General features: G+C 36.0%; 2 protein-coding genes across 3 annotated transcripts in view; one reads left to right on the forward strand and one right to left on the reverse strand.

Moving 5' to 3' along the window:
* LOC137619596 (protein split ends-like) overlaps window positions 1-18,603 on the reverse strand; it is a 167,048-nt gene that overhangs the window by 126,866 nt on the left and 21,579 nt on the right. The window lies entirely within an intron of this gene.
* The window catches only part of LOC137619595 (matrix metalloproteinase-21-like), a 101,164-nt gene that overhangs the window by 53,125 nt on the left and 29,436 nt on the right, over window positions 1-18,603 (forward strand). For both annotated transcript variants that reach the window (XM_068349769.1, XM_068349768.1), the window contains exon 6: window positions 664-856. In XM_068349769.1, the coding sequence (XP_068205870.1) occupies window positions 664-856 (193 nt within the window). The remainder of the gene's footprint in view (window positions 1-663; window positions 857-18,603) is intronic.

The following is an 18,603-nucleotide window of genomic DNA, read 5'->3' on the forward strand; positions in this document are numbered from 1 at the left end:
AAACAATGTAAACGAAAACTAATTTTGAAAGGATGACATAGGTCAAAGAATTTTTTTTTGTATGAACTTTATCTGTTTAATTATTATGTATCCAAAGAAAGACCGATGAGATATTAGAATAAAGGGTAACTGAGATTAATATAACGATGCAAGATAATGAACTGATGTAAGGACAAAAAATTAATTTGTAGTAAGCCTTTCAGATATATAAAACGATTCACACAAATCAAAGAAAAAATTATAGGCTCTGAGAGAGAGAGAGAGAGAGAGAGAGAGAGAGAGAGAGATGAACTAATGTTAAGAATGATGAAATACTGATAAAAAAAATTAATTTATTGATAACATCTAATACATACGATTAAAGTTAATAAAGGAAAAAGTTTGGACCAAAAATAATCAAGAAGTTTGTTCAGGAAGGAAATTCTGATCATTAGATCGAAATACTTCATATTATCATTCATTTGTATTTCTTGCAAAAATTGCTAAAATAATAAATCAAACATTTTGAAATTTAAATTTTTAACAAGAAAACTAATTCCCCTTTTTATGACGTCAATTTTGTCGATATAACTTCAAATTTTCTAAGCTTTCAAAAATCGAATTTCTAACAATGAATTGATTTTCCCTTTTTTTAATGATGTCAATTTCGTCCATCGACCACAGGACCTGATCACCTGGCGCCTTGTCAACACGGGATACAGCTCGCAGCTCGGGAGAAGTGAGCAAAGGGCGTCCCTGGCCTTAGCCTTCAGAATGTGGTCGGAGGTCATTCCCAGAGTCTTCCTCGAGTACTCGTCCTCCGACTCAGAACCCGTTAACCCAAAGCACGTCGATATCAACATCGGATTTGGCAAAAGTGAGTAAAGCAATCACAGAGATTTTCCTTGTACTTAATATTTCGTTTTTATATCTCTTGCATGAGTCTACTGTGTATTATACAATGTCTTTAGTTTCTAATTTGCCTAAAGCCGTGTTTACAAGGTCGAACGGTTCGTCGAACCCTGTTGTCGAACCTGCTTGTCAAAGGGTTCGAAGAGGTGGAGTCGGTCACAAATGCATAAGATTTGTGGACAATGAGGCCCCGCCCACAAAAGTCAGGCGAGAACAGACTTTCTTCGAACCATTCGACGAGCGTGTTCGACAACCAAATATCCCGATCACACGTTCGAACATCACTTTAAACAATTGTCTGTTGAACCACGTTCGACGAACTGTTCGACCGCGTAAACCCGCCTTAAGGATCGCTTCACACACGCGGATTTTTTTTCCTTCCGGAAATATATCCGCTCGTTGTGAGGCGTATCTTCACATGAAAGGATTTTCCCCGAGCGGCCTCTTAGCTTAAGAACGGCGTCATTGATATCTAATCCGCACGGACAAAACCGCGCGGCATTAATCGGAGTGTGTATAGCGAGAATATATGTCTTTTATGCATCTCTAGCCTCAGGAAATATTTAAAAAGGATCAACATGGTGGTAGTTAGTGGAATGAGAAGCCCATTAGTTAGTCCGTGGAAACCCCTTTGCATACTGCGCAAGCCAACCCCTTCTTAAACGCATTCTTGCACTTTCTCAATATCAAAGCCATTGCTTTCCAATAACGGAATTCTCGATATCTATTCATCTCCGTTCTGAGACTGCGAGATTCTGGAGCCATATTCGGTCCCGGAATATCGCTCACAAGTCAAGTCAGCAGTAAAAAGGTATCATCATCTGCTGTAGTAAAAAAAATAGCGTTGGGCTAGCAACCTCACCACGTAGAAATTAGAAAGTATATATATATATATATATATATGTATGTATAAAACGTCCAAAGGATTACTTGCCTAATATATATACACACACACACATATATATATATATATATATATTATATATATATATATATATTATATATATATATATATATATATAACGTCCCAAGGATGACTTGCCTAAGTGAATTAAAAGGGCCAGTTGTAAATAAAGAGTCATATAAATAACTCGTACTTTCGTGCATTTAAAATATACTCCTTGAGTGTACAATAACCTGAAGTAAGTGTCATAAACACACTACCGAGATGTTCGTTCTTTTTCTAATGGTTCTTACAATATACATTAGGCTATACACATATACACACATACATACATATATATATAAATATATATATATATATATATATATATTGTATATATATACATATACGTATATATACGCACATACACGCACGCGCACACACATATATATATCTAATATATATATATATATATATATATTTATATATATATATATATATATACACATATACATATAAATATATATACGTAAATACATGCACGCGCACAGACACACACACACATATATATATACATACATATATATATATATATATATATACGCACATATACACACATATATATGTGCGCATATATATATATATATATGTGTGTGTGTGTGTGTGTGTGTGTGTTTGTGAAAAATCCATAAGTAAGACTAATAAGAGTAATCTGCTAATTATATTGGTAAAGCAGAAGATTTGTTTGTAGAAAATGGATAAACGTTTTTAATTTCATACAGTAAGCCTCTTTATGTCCCGCAGTGTGCATGTGCATAATACGACAGCAATTTCCTATTGAAATAAGAGAGTCAATCTCTAAATACATTTTCCACTTAAGCTTATCATTTCCTAAGTAAGATAACGGAGTGTCATTGCGATGACTCCCAGCTGACAGTCCCGACGGCCTCTTCATTAGGCGGGCTAACGAGCGCCGATTAAGCACAAGGTAAGCTCAAAGTCAATATAGATATGACTCTAGGTAAGCTCGGGTCACACAAGGTGACAACGAAAACCTCATGTCGGGGACGCAACGTTTTGAGAAATGCCAAACTCCCACGTCGGACTCATTAACACGTCATGGGGTCTGGGACAACTCATGAGTGAATATTGGGATATCAGATGGGAATAGTCAAAAATTCTGTAGCCATGCGCATATAAGCATTTGAAGGAAAAGGATATGTATATAATTGGACTATTGACTTGTTCACACAATTTTCAAATACCTTCAAAACATGGCAAGATTTTCAAATGTCTTAAAAATGGCTTGATTTTCAAATGCCTTAAAAATGGCCTGGTTTTCAAATGCCTTAAAAATGGCTTGGTTTTCAAATGCCTTAACAATGGCTTGGTTTTTAAATGCCTTAAAAAATGGCTTGGTTTTCAAATGCATTAAAAAAAGGCATGGTTTTCAAATGCCTTAAAAAATGGCTTGGTTTTCAAATGCCTTAACAATGGCTTGGTTTTTAAATGCCTTAAAAAAAGGGCATGGTTTTCAAATGCCCTAAAAATGGCTTGGTTTTCAAATGCATTAAAAAAAGGGCATGGTTCTCAAATGCCTTAAAAATTGGCTTGGTTTTCAAAAACCTTCAAAAATGGCCAAGAACAGCCAAGAACAGATTTTTTAACTAATAGTAAAAAATTGGTGGGAAAAGAATGAGGGCAGTTTGCTAGCTAACCGTGGTAAGGAATAGTTTGGAAAGTAGTAGTAGTAGTAGTAGTAGTAGTAGTAGTAGTACCTCCGCCAACGAGGTTGGAAGGAGGTTATGTTTTCACCCCTTTTTGTCAGTTTGTCCGTTTGTTTATTTGTTATTTGAGAACAACTTCCTGGCCACAATTTTACTCACAGAGTATTGAAACTTTAAGGGATTAATTGTTATGTTGAGACGTGGAAGTGATTCAATTTTGAAAGTCGTAGGTCAAAGGTCAAAGTCAAGGTCGAGCAAAAAGTTGACCGAATTAACCCTAACCTTAACCCCAAGTTTGCACCAGGACTAATAAAGTACTCTATTAATCCTGGTTCGCACATGGTTGCCACGCAGATTTCAAATACGCCTACGGTCTTATTTGATTCTGGGAAAGGCAAGCTAGTTTCGAAAAATAAGCTGCCCTGGCGGAGGGCTGCACTCAGAGTGCTTTTCAAGTTGTTGTTGTTATTGTTATTGTTATTGTTATTGTTATTATTATTATTATTATCATTATTAATTATTATTATTATTAATTATTATTAATTATTATTATTAATTATTAATTATTATTAATTAATTATTATTAATTATTAATTATTATTAATTAATTATTATTAATTAATTATTATTAATTAATTATTATTAATTAATTATCATTTACTATTTATTATTTATTATCTATTATTATTATTATTCATTAATCTTTACCATTTATTAATTATTATTATTTGTTGTTGTTGTTGTTGTTGTTGTTGTTGTTGTTGTTGTTGTTGCTGTTATTATAAGCTAAGCTACATGAACATTACGCGTATGATGATGCTCTTCCAATGACCTTCGCATATGTGCTTAATAAAATGTGACTCCGTCACACGAATTATTTATCAACAACACTCCTCGTCTTCACAGCTTCCTTCTATCACACTGATCAGAGTCATCAAGAATTCGCTAAAGACAGACGTAGTAAAACCACTTAAAAGTTATCTTTTGGCGGGAGATGGTTTCAAGGCTGGCAACCACAGAGGATAAAATAATGGAAATTAATAATGCCGTAAAATATTCAAATAATATTTCAAGATTATTTCCCTTTAAAATGTTTCAAGTGAAATGAAAGAAATTATTGTAAATAACACACCAAACACACACACACACACACACACACATATATATATATATATATATGCTGATGATGTCACTGTTCTTAAAATCTATATTTCCTTTTTTTCCTTATAGCATCTTGCTTTTCCAACTAGGGTTGTAGCTTAGCAAGTAGTAGTAGTAGTAGTAGTAATAATAATAATAATAATAATAATAATAATAATAATAATAATAATAAATATTCATACCGTGAAGTAAAAATTCCCAAGAAAACATCAGTTACCGCCTCTTCCATTTTACAAACCAAACACTTAAAAGATGTTTTCCCAGTAAGAGCCCTTCCAGATAAAGAGGTTCAACACTACTCCTGGTATCAGGAGAAACACTCTGACACGTCTCGTACTTGTTCTCTCTTTTTTCCCTCCTGTCACCATAACTAGATTAAAAGCCATTCGCCCTAGTATCTCCACGGTAATGGATCATGCGAAAAGCAGAATTCCCCCGAACACTTTCCATGCAATCGTACGTAATCAAAACAACTCTCTAACGTTAGAAGTATTATCAACGAAATTTAAGTTCCATTTTAGGGAAGGTTCTCCTCCAATAATCACGCCTCATTTACGAGCTTAAGTGTGGTGAGATAAGGGCTTATCTGCTTCAGAAATAACCGCGCAAGAAGTTAAAATTTGCCAAGATAACCTTACGTCAGACGGAAAATTCTTTTGGTTACTCACTGTTCAGAAATAACTGACAATTCAGAGCTAAACCCAGCTACATAATCAATGTTTTTAAAAATGATTCTAAAGTCATGACTATCATTGTTCACAGAGAGAGAGAGAGAGAGAGAGAGAGAGAGAGAGAGAGAGAGTTCTGAAGGTCAGGTTTTAACTCACTGTTGTGATGATGCTAATACTATTCAAGGTTACGAAGTTCCACCTACCATACCATTTTCGGAAAAAAAAGTATCCGTCATCAGGACCAGCATTTGGTGTGTCAACTGACAAAGTCGAAAAAAAAAAAATAATGACTAAGCAATCATTTAATATCTTCCATATGCTTGCTGTTGGTTTAGCCATCATGAGACACTTCTTCAAAATGAAAGTGTGAAAGGAAGGATGTCCAGGATGTAGTTGGATAAACAAATGTAAAAGGAAAGGATAAAATGAAAAGAGATGTGAAAGGACAGCAGATGTAAAAGGAAGGGGGGAAATTCAAAAAGGATATGAAAGAATAGATGTAAAGTCTGTTGATAAATGGAGTGGAATGTGTAAAGTAACAAGAAAAAAATCTTAACATTATAAAAATAAAAATAAAAACAATAAAGTTAGAAAAGATATTGATTTTCATAACAATCATTGAAGATGTGCTGGTATTTATAAAGAAAAGGTTAAAAGGTTCAACAAATAATGCACTACCAAAAACTAGTTTTTCTTAGCCGATAGGAAAGGTAGGTGAAAGAAGAGTGAGGGCAATTAGCTAACTAAATATATGATAGGGAATAGTTTGGAAAGTTAATTACTAGTAGGAGTACTATTAAGTCTGATTTAGTCACAATTTTACTAATATAAAAGTACATTTTCCTTATTATGGGTTATTGTGGAATGATTAGTAAGGTCTCTGCCTGATGTTTGCCAATCGGGGGTTCGAGTCCCGCTCAGACTCGTTAGTGCCTTTAGTGTCTGCAACCCTTACCATCCTTGTGAGCTAAGGTTGGAGAGTTTTGGGGAACCTATAGGTCTATCTGCCGTGTCATCAGCAGCCATTGTCTGGCTCTCCCTAATCCTAGCTTGGGTGGAGATGGGGCTTAGGCGCTGATCATATAATATATGGGCAGTCTCTAAGGTATTGTCCTGCTTGCTAGGGCAAAGTCTCTGTCCCTTGCCTCTGCCATTCATGAGCGACCTCTAAACCTTTAAAATTGACATGATACAATAACTAAGTTGTACGTACTTAAACGACACAGAAAAGCGAGCGCAGTAAGAGAGAATTAAAACAAACTAACGATACGCATAAAAGTAGGTGAATGAATTCATAAATAAAGAATAGGCAGTTGCGAAATATAGGAATCGAAAAAAAAATGAAGCCACAAGAACATGTCATTTATAAAATCAAGAAAAACCAACAATATACGATTAGTAAAAAAAACTATAATGGAAAAAGCACGAGCAGCAAATAAGAACCGACAAAAAAAAAAAAAAAAAAAAAAAATTATGGGATAATGAAAACAATATACTTGTACATTTGCAATCATCAGATTTAGTCGATTGTAAGAGAAAAAATAAACAGCATCAATTTTGAATTACAAATTGAAAATTATAATAATTTACACAATTTCAATGTTGTCCACTATCTTACGTTAGAGTTCTCTTGTTTGAGGGTACACACACGCACACACTTCTATCTGTTTCCATATTTCCTTCCTTCACTGGGCTACTTTCCCTATTGGAGCCTTTATAGGGCTTATATCATCCTACTTTTAAAACTAGGGTTATAGCTTACCTAATAATAATAATAATAATAATAATAATAATAATATAATAATAATAATAATAATAATAATAATAATAATAATAATAATATCGTGGTAGGAGACCCTCTTTTAGGCAGGTTGAGTTTAAATCGGTACTGTCTTCATTCTGCTCTGCTCTTCTTTCCCTGGTGTTGACCCATTCCTCCACGAGACGGGTCCTTGGACTTCGGTATATCGTGTAGGATTTTAACTCAACCTGAATAATAATAATAATAATAATAATGATTGAAAAGAAATACCCGTAAATTAATTATGATTAAATGCTACATATAATATAAGACTATATATATATATATATATATATACATATATATACATATATATACATATATACATATATATATATATATCTATATATATATATATATATATAAAGAGAGAGAGAGAGAGAGAGAGAGAGAGAGAGAGAGAGATTAATAAATCATTGTTTTTCATCTTCCTATCCAAGCATTGATCGATTTCCGACCTTTCTGACTCAAATTCATAAATCAAATCACGTAGTTTATTATTATTATTATTATTATTATTATTATTATTATTATTATTATTATTATTATTATTATTATCATTATTATTATTATTATCATTATTATTATTATTATTAGGGCCTATTGAAACTAGAGAAAAAAAAAAGAGAATTTTTCGCAAGTCCTAAACGGCTTCGGAGAAAATCTTCGTGCATCTCCAAAAGGATTCAGAAAAAAATTACCATAGACTTAGCATATAATTCTGAATGATTCCAGAAATCTCTGAACGATTTCGGAAGAAAATCTTCCTGAATCTCCTCTCCAAATGACTTCAGAAGAAATAGCCGTAGACTTAGCATAGAGTTCTGAATGACTCCAGAACGGAATCTTCACGGAAGAATTCTGAACGGCTCCGCCCCGGATACCAAAAGACTTCTGAAGACCTGATCTCTCTCTCTCTCTCTCTCTCTCTCTCTCTCTCTCTCTCTCTCTCTCTTTTTTAAACATACCTTGCAACACCTCACGATCTGTATGTACTGTAGCTATGGAAGTTTACGAAGTGAACATTGGGAGGAGGATTTCACGGCTCTGCCCCGGATACCAAAAGACTTCTGAAGACATGATCTCTCTCTCTCTCTCTCTCTCTCTCTCTTCTCTCTCTCTCTTTTTTTTTTTAAACATACCTTGCAACACCTCACGATCTGTATGTACTGTAGCTATGGAAGTTTACGAAGGTGAACATTGGGAGGAGGATTTCACGGCTCTGCCCCGGATACCAAAAGACTTCTGAAGACCTGACTCTCTCTCTCTCTCTCTCTCTCTCTCTCTCTCTCTCATCTCTCTCTCTCTCTCTTTTTTTTAAACATACCTTGCAACACCTCACGATCTGTATGTACTGTAGCTATGGAAGTTTACGAAGTGAACATTGGGAGGAGGATATCACGGTACTCACAGAGCTCGCGTTCTGGCGGAACAGGTAACTGACTGTGAGAATTTTGTTACAGCTATAGGATGAACTGGAGGCTATTCGGAACACCTTCATCTACAGGATAGTTTGGATAGTTGCTGCCAAAGTTGGCGAGCTTTGAAGATAATAATGTAAGCGCCTTGAAGGATAATTTGCTTGCGGTTTAGCGACAATGTCCTATAATTGGATTGCATTGGTGCAAAGCGGTGAGAGACGTGTGTTTCTTAAAAATTTGGCATTGAAGATAGAACATATCAGGACGGCATTGGTAAATATATTGTGTTGCTCTTCGTTGACTTTAGTATGATGGCGTATAGTGTATGCATAGAAATCAATGGCATCCATGTCTTTACCCATCGCCCTTATAGGTAAAGACATGAAAGCCATCGATTTCTCCGAGGAATCAGACGAACCAAGGACAAACAGAACTGAAATGTCTCTAGAAATCTCGAAGGAGACTGGCGAACTAAGCAAAGAAGATCTTGAAAAACTATAAAAGACAGAAGAGAAGAGAGAAGGGGAAGCCTTTATATTATATGACGAAGTATGAAAAATAGCCTTTAATTATAGAAGTCACCTAAAAACTGAGGTCAAATAGCCTCTACTATTAGCGGTTATTCGCCTTAAAACAGAGATCTCAATGAGCCTCTAGTGCTAGAAATAAAGCACCCAAAATAAAGGTCAAAGAGCTTTTTAATGTTAGAGGTAAGGGGATTAAAATAAAGGTCAAAAAACTCTAATGCTAGAGTATAGCACCTCAAAATAGAGGTCAAAGAACCTCTACTGCTAAAAGTAAGGGAGCCTCAAAACAGAGGTCAAAGACCCTCTAATGCTAAAAGTAAGGAGCCTCAAAATAGAGTCAAAGACCCTCTAATGCAAAAAGTAAGGAGCCTCAAAATAGAAGTCAAAGAACCTCTAATACTGAAAGTAAGGAGCCTCAAAACAGAGGTCAAAGACCCTCTAATGCTAAAAGTAAGGAGCCTCAAAAGAAGTCAAACAGCCTCTAATGCTAAAAATAAGGAGCCTCAAAATAGAGGTCAAAGACCCTCTAATGCTAAACGTAAGAAGCCTCAAAATAGAGGTCAAAGAGCCTCAAATGCTAAAAGTAAGGAGCTTCAAAATAGAGGTCAAAGAACCTCTAATGCTAAACATAAGAAGCCTCAAAATAGAGGTCAAAGACCCTCAAATGCTAAAGGTAAGGAGCCTCAAAATAGAGGTCAAAGAGCCTCTAATGCTAAACATAAGAAGCCTCAAAATAGAGGTCAAAGACCCTCAAATGCTAAAAGTGAGGAGCCTCAAAATAGAGGTCAAAGACCCTCAAATGCTAAAAGTAAGGAGCCTCAAAATAGAGGTCAAGAGCCTCTAATGCTAAACGTTAGAGCCTCAAAATAGAGGTCAAAGACCCTCTAATGCTAAACATAAGAAGCCTCAAAACAGAGGTCAAAGACCCTCAAATGCTAAAAGTAAGGAGCCTCAAAACAGAGGTCAAAGAGCCTCTAATGCTAAACGTTAGGAGCCTCAAAATAGAGGTCAAAGACCCTCTAATGCTAAACATAAGAAGCCTTAAAATAGAGATCAAAGACCCTCAAATGCTAAAAGTAAGGAGCCTCAAAAATAGAGGTCAAAGACTCTCTAATGCTAAACGTGAGGAGCCTCAAAATAGAGGTCAAAGAGGACTCTAATGGTAAAAGTGAGCAGTCTCAAAATAGAGGTCAAAGAGCCTCTAATGCTCAAAGGAAGGAGCCTCAAAATAGAGGTCAAACAGCCTCTAATGCTAAAAATAAGGAGCCTCAAAATAGAGATCAAAGACCCTCTAATGCTAAACGTAGGAGCCTCAAAATAGAGATCAAAGACCCTCTAATGCTATAAGTAAGGAGCCTCAAAATAGAGATCAAAGACCCTCTAATGCTATAAGTAAGGAGCCTCAAAATAGAGATCAAAGACCCTCTAATGCTAAACGTAAGGAGCCTCAAAATAGAGGTCAAAGACCCTCTAATGCTATAAGTAAGGAGCCTCAAAACAGAGGTCAAAGACCCTCTAATGCTAAACGTAAGGAGCCTCAAAATAGAGGTAAAAGAGACTCTAATGGTAAAAGTGAGCAGTCTCAAATAGAGGTCAAAGAGCCTCTAATGCTCAAAGGAAGGAGACTCAAAATAGAGGTCAAACAGCCTCTAATGCTAAAAATAAGGAGTCTCAAAATAAAGATCAAAGACCCTCTAATGCTAAACGTAAGGAGCCCTCAAAATAGAGATCAAAGACCCTCTAATGCTATCAGTAAGGAGCCTCAAAACAGAGGTCAAAGACCCTCTAATGCTATAAGTAAGGAGCCTCAAAATAAAAGTCAAAGAGACTCTAATGGTAAAAGTGAGCAGTCTCAAAATAGAGGTCAAACAGCCTCTAATGCTAAAAATAAGGAGTCTCAAAATAGAGGTCAAAGACCCGCTAATGCTATAAGTAAGGAGCCTCAAAATAGAGATCAAAGACCCTCTAATGCTATAAGTAAGGAGCCTCAAAATAGAGATCAAAGACCCTCTAATGCTAAACGTAAGGAGCCTCAAAATAGAGGTCAAAGACCCGCTAATGCTATAAGTAAGGAGCCTCAAAATAGAGATAAAAGACCCTCTAATGCTATAAGTAAGGAGCCTCAAAATAAAGATCAAAGACCCTCTAATGCTAAACGTAAGGAGCCTCAAAATAGAGATCAAAGACCCTCTAATGCTATAAGTAAGGAGCCTCAAAATAGAGGTCAAAGAGACTCTAATGGTAAAAGTGAGCAGTCTCAAAATAGAGGTCAAACTGCCTCTAATGCTAAACGCATGGAGCCTCAAAATAGAGGTCAAAGACCCTCTATTGCTCAAAGTAAGGAGCCTCAAAATAGAGGTCAAACAGCCTCTAATGCTAAAGGTAATGAGCCTCAAAATATAGGTCAAAGACCCTCTAATGCTAAAAGTAAGGAGCCTCAAAATGGAGGTCAAAGACCTTCTAATGCTAAAAGTAAGGAGCCTCAAAATAGAGGTCAAAGAGCCTCTAATGCTAGAGGTAAAGCACTTCAAATTAGAGATCAAAGAATATATAATGCTAAGATTATAGTACCTCAAAATAGAGGTCATAGAACCCTTAATACTAAAAGTATGGCACCTGAAAATAGAGCTTAAATATCCTCTAATGTTGGAAGTATGGCACCTCAAAATAAAGGTCAAAGAGCCTCTAATGCTAGAGGTAAGGTACCTCAAAATAGAGGCCAAATAGTCTTGGCATATTCTTTGTATATTCACTCTACGCGTTGGTTTCCTGCGAGCCAGCACTTTCCTGCGCCTTCACCAAAAACTGTGCTTCAGCAGAAACTGAGCACTAGCAGCATCATGTGCGCCAACGCTCCAGTACTCTCCTTCACACTCGTGCGAGAGGCAAAAAGAATGAAAACTTTTTGACAGGTAAAAATTGCCCCGTTCCCCTCCCCGCAAACGCATGACAGCATGTCTGCCGGGCAAAAAGGGAAGAGGCTTCACAGAAGGGTTCAAGATCCGAAGATTCCATCTTCTAAGGCGAATCAAATGATTCCCCTGAAGAAAGAAAGATGAATACTGTGAAGAACTGCAGAGTATAATAGGTGAGAACCTAGAGAGATATGAAAATTGTGATTAACGACTTCAATGCTAAAGTTGGAAGGAATAATCAAGGGATAGAAAATGTGATGGGTGTTGAGGTTCTTGTGAAGTTGCAAATGAAAATGGGGCACATTTTATAAGTTATTGTTCAACAAACAATCTTGTTACTGGAGGTACTCTTTACCAGCACAAGGATATCCACAAATATACAAGACTTTACCATGTGGCAATTACAAATATCAAATAGATAACATAACCATTGATAAAGAGAGAAGGAGGACTCTGGGAAATGTAACAAGCTATAGAGGTGCAGTTATTGGTAGTGATCACCAGCTCCCCATTGCCACACAAATATTAAAACTGAAAGAACCCAACTGAAATGTAGATAAAATACCTAAGTTTGATACAACTATGCTTCTAGAGGATGAGCACAGAAATCTTTGTAACTGAATGTAGGAATCGATTTACAGTCTTAAGAGACTTTAAGAGACGAAGTTTTGGGACATGCAGTCACAGGAGAAAACCATGGATATCAAATGATACTTGGGATACTATAAAAAGAAGGCAAAGACAGAAATTGATTTCTTAAAGTTTTCGAGGAAGTAATGAAAATTACAAGGCAGAGCAGGCCAAGTATTTCAGTATTGATAGTGAGGTCAAAAGAAATATTAGGAATGATTGGAGAGAATATTTAAACAAGAAAGCAGATGAGGCTGACAAAGCTATGAATTCAGGGAGTGGCTTTGTTGTAGAAATTGCTCTTGGAATTATTAATGAAATCTCTACGGGAAAAAAGAAGCATATACCCATCAAAAAGAAAGATGGATCTGTTATAAACAAAAGAACATGAAGAAAGGTAACGTTGGATTGAACACTTTAGTGAGGTCATGAATAGGAAATACGAAGGGAATAATTTGGTTGATATACCTGAAACTGATGAAGACCTGATGTGCCTATGAATGAATTAGGTGTGTTTGAAGTCGAAGCTATTCTTAAAAAAAAAAAAAAAAAAACTCAACAGATGGAAAGCCCCTGGATACGAAGGAATAACTGCTGAGATGATATTGCCTGAAAATGAAGTGACTCCCAGATTACCTACAAGATTATTTTGTAGAATGGGGCGTGAAGAGGCAAAGCCTTATGTATGGGAGCTAGGAGTGCTGGTGAAAATGACAAAAAAAAGATCTGATTGCAATCATTACAGAGGCATCACACTTACGTCAGCTGTCATGAAAATATATAGAATGCTCATTCTAAAGAGACTAGAGAGAAAGATTGATGAAAAGTTGAGAGATGAACAAGCAGGATTTAGAAAAGGTAGAAGTTGTACTGACCAAATTTTCATTTAAGACTTGTGGTACAGCGATATGTAGAATATAGAATTCCACTTTTGATGATATATGTGGGCTATGAAAAAGCTTTTGATTATGTGCTCTGGCAAATTTTGTGGAGAGTCCTGCGATATTATGGAGTTCCTCTCAAATATGTAAATTTAATTGTCTGTTCATAAGCATAGCAAATGCAAAGTTAATGTTAGTAGCGTCTTATCAAACGAATTTCCAGTGAAAAGTGGAGTATTCTAAGGGAATGTGTTGTTACCTACGTTGTTTATCCTCCTCATAGATTTTGTAATGCATGGATCGGTTGGGAATGGTGGAGAAGGATTGGACTGGATTGGTAAAAGAAAATTAGGAGACCTAGAATATGCTGATGACGCTGTCCTAATTAGCACAACACCACAGGGCTTGGAAAGCTTGCTTACCAGAATGCATGAAAAATCACATGAGGTTGGGCTCGAGATAAATAGAAGAAAGACAGATGATGAGAACGGAATAAGCAATGGAAGATGAAATATCTTTGGAAGGATAAAATATACACACCATGACCATTCGTTTAACTACACAGTCACCACCTTAATGCAATATCTGGCTTATAATCATATCAATTCATATCATATGCAATATATGTACTATACCCCTGGGGAAAGGGATTGCGGTATCGCCCTGATCAGCAAAGATTTTCCAACTAATGTTATAGCTTAGATTATAATAATAATAATTAATAATAATAATAATAATAATAATAATAATAATAGTAATAATAATAATGATAATAATAATAATAATGATAATTATAATGATAAAATACCCGTAAATTAATTATGATTAAATGCTACATATAATAAATATATATATATATATATATATTATATACATATATATAATACATATATATATAATATATTATATATATATAGAGAGAGGAGAGAGAGAGAGAGAGAGAGGAGAGAGAGAGATTAATAAATCATTGTTTTTCATCTTCCCTATCCAAGCATGATCGATTTCCGACCTTTCTGACTCAAATTCATAAATCAAATCACGTAGTTTATTATTATTATTATTATCATTATTATTTATTATTATTATTATTATTATTATTATTATTATTATTATTAATATTATTAGGGCCTATTGAAACTAGAGAAAAAAAAGAGAATTTTTCGCAAGTCCTAAACGGCTTCGGGAGAAAAATCTTCGTGCATCTCCAAAAGGATTCAGAAAAAAATTGCCATAGACTTAGCATGGAATTCTGATGATTCCAGAAATCTCTGAACGATTTCGGAAGAAAATCTTCCTGAATCTCCTCTCCAAATGACTTCAGAAGAAATAGCCGTAGACTAGCATAGAGTTCTGAATGACTCCAGAACGGAATCTTCCGGAAGAATTCTCAAAGGCTCCGCCCCGGATACCAAAAGACTTCTGAAGACCTGGTCTCTCTCTCCTCTCTCTCCTCTCTCTCTCTCTCTCTCTCTCTCTCTCTCTCTCTCTCTTTTTAAACATACCTTGCAACACCCTCACGATCTGTATGTACTGTAGCTATGGAAGTTTACGAAGTGAACATTGGGAGGAGGATTTCACTTTACTCACAGAGCTCGCGTTCTGGCGGAACAGGTAACTGACTGTGAGAATTTTGTTAAAGCTACAGGATGAATTGGAGGCTATTCGGAACACCTTCATCTACAGATAGTTTGGATAGTTGCTGCCGAAGTTGGCGAGCTTTGAAGATCATAATGTAAGCTCTTTGAAGGATAATTTGCTTGCGGTTTAACGACAATTTCCTATAATTGGATTGCATTGGTGCAAAGAGGTGAGCGACATGTGTCTCTTCAAAATTTGGCATTGAAGATAGAACACATCAGGACGGCATTGGTAAATATATTGTGTTGCTCTTCGTTGACTTTAGTATGATGGCGTATAGTGTATGCATAGAAATCCATGGCATCCATGTCTTTACCCATCGCCCTTATAGGTAAAGACATGAAAGCCATCGATTTCTCCGAGGAATCTGACGAACCGAGGACAAACAGCACTGAAATGTCTCTTGAAATCTCGAAGGAGACTGGCGAACTAAGCAAAGAAGATCTTGAAAAACTATAAAAAACAGAAGAGAATAGAGAGAAGGAAAGCTTTTATATGAAGAAGTATGAAAAATAGCCTTTAATTATAGAAGTCACCTAAAAACTGAGGTCAAATAGCCTCTACTATTAGCGGTTAGTCGCCTTAAAACAGAGGTCTTAAAGAGCCTCTAGTGCTAGAAATAAAGCACCCAAAAATAAAGGTCAAAGAGCTTTTAATGTTAGAGGTAAGGGGATTAAAATAAAGGTCAAAGAAACTCTAATCCTAGAGTATAGCACCTCAAAATAGAGGTCAAAGAACCTCTACTGCTAAAAGTAAGGAGCCTCAAAAGAGGTCAAAGAGCCTCTAATGCTAAAAGTAAGGAGCCTCAAAATAGAGGTCAAAGACCCTCAAATGCTAAAGGTAAGGAGCCTCAAAATAGAGGTCAAAGAGTCTCTAATGCTCAAAGTAAGGAGCCTCAAAATAAGAGGTCAAAGACCCACTAATACTGAAAGTGAGGAGCTCAAAATAGAGGTCAAAGAGCCTCTAATGCTCAAAGAAGGAGCCTCAAAATAGAGCTCAAACAGCCTCTAATGCTAAAAGTAAGGAGCCTCAAAATAGAGGTCAAAGAGACTTTAATACTAAAAGAGAGCACTCTCACAAATACAGGTCAAAGAGCCTTTAATGCTCAAAGTAAGAAGCCTCGAAATAGAAGTCAAAGACCCTCTAATGCTATACTAAAGAGCCTCAAAATAGAGGTCAAAGACCCTTTAACGCTAAATGTAAGGAGCTTCAAATAGAGATCAAAGACCCTCTAATGCTAAAAGTAAGGAGCATCAAAACCGAGGTCAAAGAGATTCTAATGCTAAAAGTAAGGAGCCTAAAATAGAGGTCAAAGACCCTCTAATGCTAAAAGTATGGCGGCTCAAAATAGAGGTCAAAGACCCTCTAATGCTAAACGTCAGGAGCCTCAAAATAGAGGTCAAAGACCCTCTAATGCTAAAAGTAAGGAGCCTAAAAATAGAGGTCAAAGACCCTCTAATGCTAAACGTTAAGAGCCTTAAAATAGAGGTCAAAGACCCACTAATGCTAAAAGTAAGGAGCCTCAAAATAGAGGTCAAACAGCCCTCTAATGCTAAACGTTAGGAGCCTCAAATAGAGGTCAAAGACCCTCTAATGCTAAAAGTAAGGAGCCTCAAAATAGAGGTCAAAGACCCCTCTAATGCTAAACGTTAGGAGCCTCAAAATAGAGGTCAAAGACCCTCTAATGCTAAAAGTAAGGAGCCTCAAAATAGAGGTCAAATACCCTCTAATGCTAAACGTTAAGAGCCTCAAAATAGAGGTCAAAGACCCTCTAATGCTAAAAGTAAGGAGACTCAAAATAGAGGTCGAAGAGACTCTAATGCTGAAAGTGAGCAGTCTCAAAATAGAGGTCAAACAACCTCTAATGCTAAAGTAATGAGCCTCAAAATAGAGGTCAAAGACCCTCTAATGCTAAACGTAAGAAGCCTCAAAATGGAGATCAAAGACCCACTAATGCTAAAAGTAAGGAGCCTCAAAATAGAGGTCAAAGAGCCTCTAATGCTCAAAGGAAGGAGCCTCAAAATAGATGTCAAACAGCCTCTAATGCTAAAAAGTAAAGAGCCTCAAAATAGAGGTCAAAGAGCCTCTAATGCTAAAAGTAAGGAGCCTCAAAATAGAGGTCAAAGAGCCTCTAATGCTAAAAGTAAGGAGCCTCAAAATAGAGGTCAAAGGACCCTCTAATGCTAAAAAGTAAGGAGCCTCAAAATAGAGGTCCAGCTTTGCCCCTCCTTGATGTATCTAGCATGCTGTTCACTCTAATGTTGCTCCATTTAACACCATATCAAAAAGGCAACATGACAGTTATCAAACATGGAAAGTAGCAGGAACAGTGAAAATATATTCTATTTCAATTCCTGAAACTATCATTTGGATATGTGAATTATTATAAGAACAATGTACATAGTAGAGTTTCTTTTTAGATATTTCTAGCATTTGGGTTGACATCCCTCTCGAGGATGTTTCCATGTTTTGGTCAATCTTTTTGAAGGTTTCACCCCCTGAATGTCAACAGCTTTAAGTGTGTCCCCAGTATTAAATAACTTTTTGAAAATCATACCATAACCATCGAGCTAGAAAGAAACTTTTTTTTTTTAATGTAACTCTTAGGGTGTCACTCACTTTTAGGGTGTCACCTTGGGCAGACACCCCTTTTACTGCACCCCTTATGTGTTATTTTGAATTTTTATGATTACATATATGCTTTTATACATAAAAGTAAATTTGTGTGCTCGAATACAAAGTTTGATTTACATATTCATATAGTAAGGCAAAATTGGACAGTTTTCAAAACCATGGTCAGGCAAAATTGGACAGGCAAACTTCTCACTTTTTTCTTGGCGAGGCAAAATTGGACAATCTTGGATTACGGACACAAAAATTTATGTAAGTCTATAATTTTTTTCTAGCATATTTATATTGATAGGGACCACAAATTGTCATAGTTTGCCCAACTGAGCGTTGGCGCTTAACGGAGATACAGACGTGTCCAAAATTGCCTCACTGTCCAAAATTGCCTCGCCTCTGAGATATTTCTTTTATTACTGTAATACGAGAATTTCTAATTCTTTCATGATTATGAAACAAGCCACTTTTATAGATGAGACCTCCCTCTCTTGAAAACCTGTTTGGTATTTGGTCATAAATTGTTAATATAGATTTTGTACAAAGGTTACTAAAAGCTGTCCAAAATTGCCTCACCCTACTATATTAACTTCTCGGCTTGTATTTATAAGAATTTGTGCGTGCCATCATTGAAAATAACAAAAAAGACAAATCATACAAATAAACACGAAAATACGGATGATCTGCTATGAACGACCCCCAGATGGAGTCTGTGTAGAAGAAAAAAAATCAACACAGGAGAACTGCAAACGATAAAGCAGTCCTAACTCATCGTAGCCGAACTAGGGCACCCATCACTCACACTTGTCAACATCGTTTCGCATATGTTTCAGCT

The sequence above is a fragment of the Palaemon carinicauda genome, chromosome 26 (assembly GCF_036898095.1).
Source record: "Palaemon carinicauda isolate YSFRI2023 chromosome 26, ASM3689809v2, whole genome shotgun sequence".
Lineage (NCBI taxonomy): Eukaryota > Metazoa > Arthropoda > Malacostraca > Decapoda > Palaemonidae > Palaemon > Palaemon carinicauda.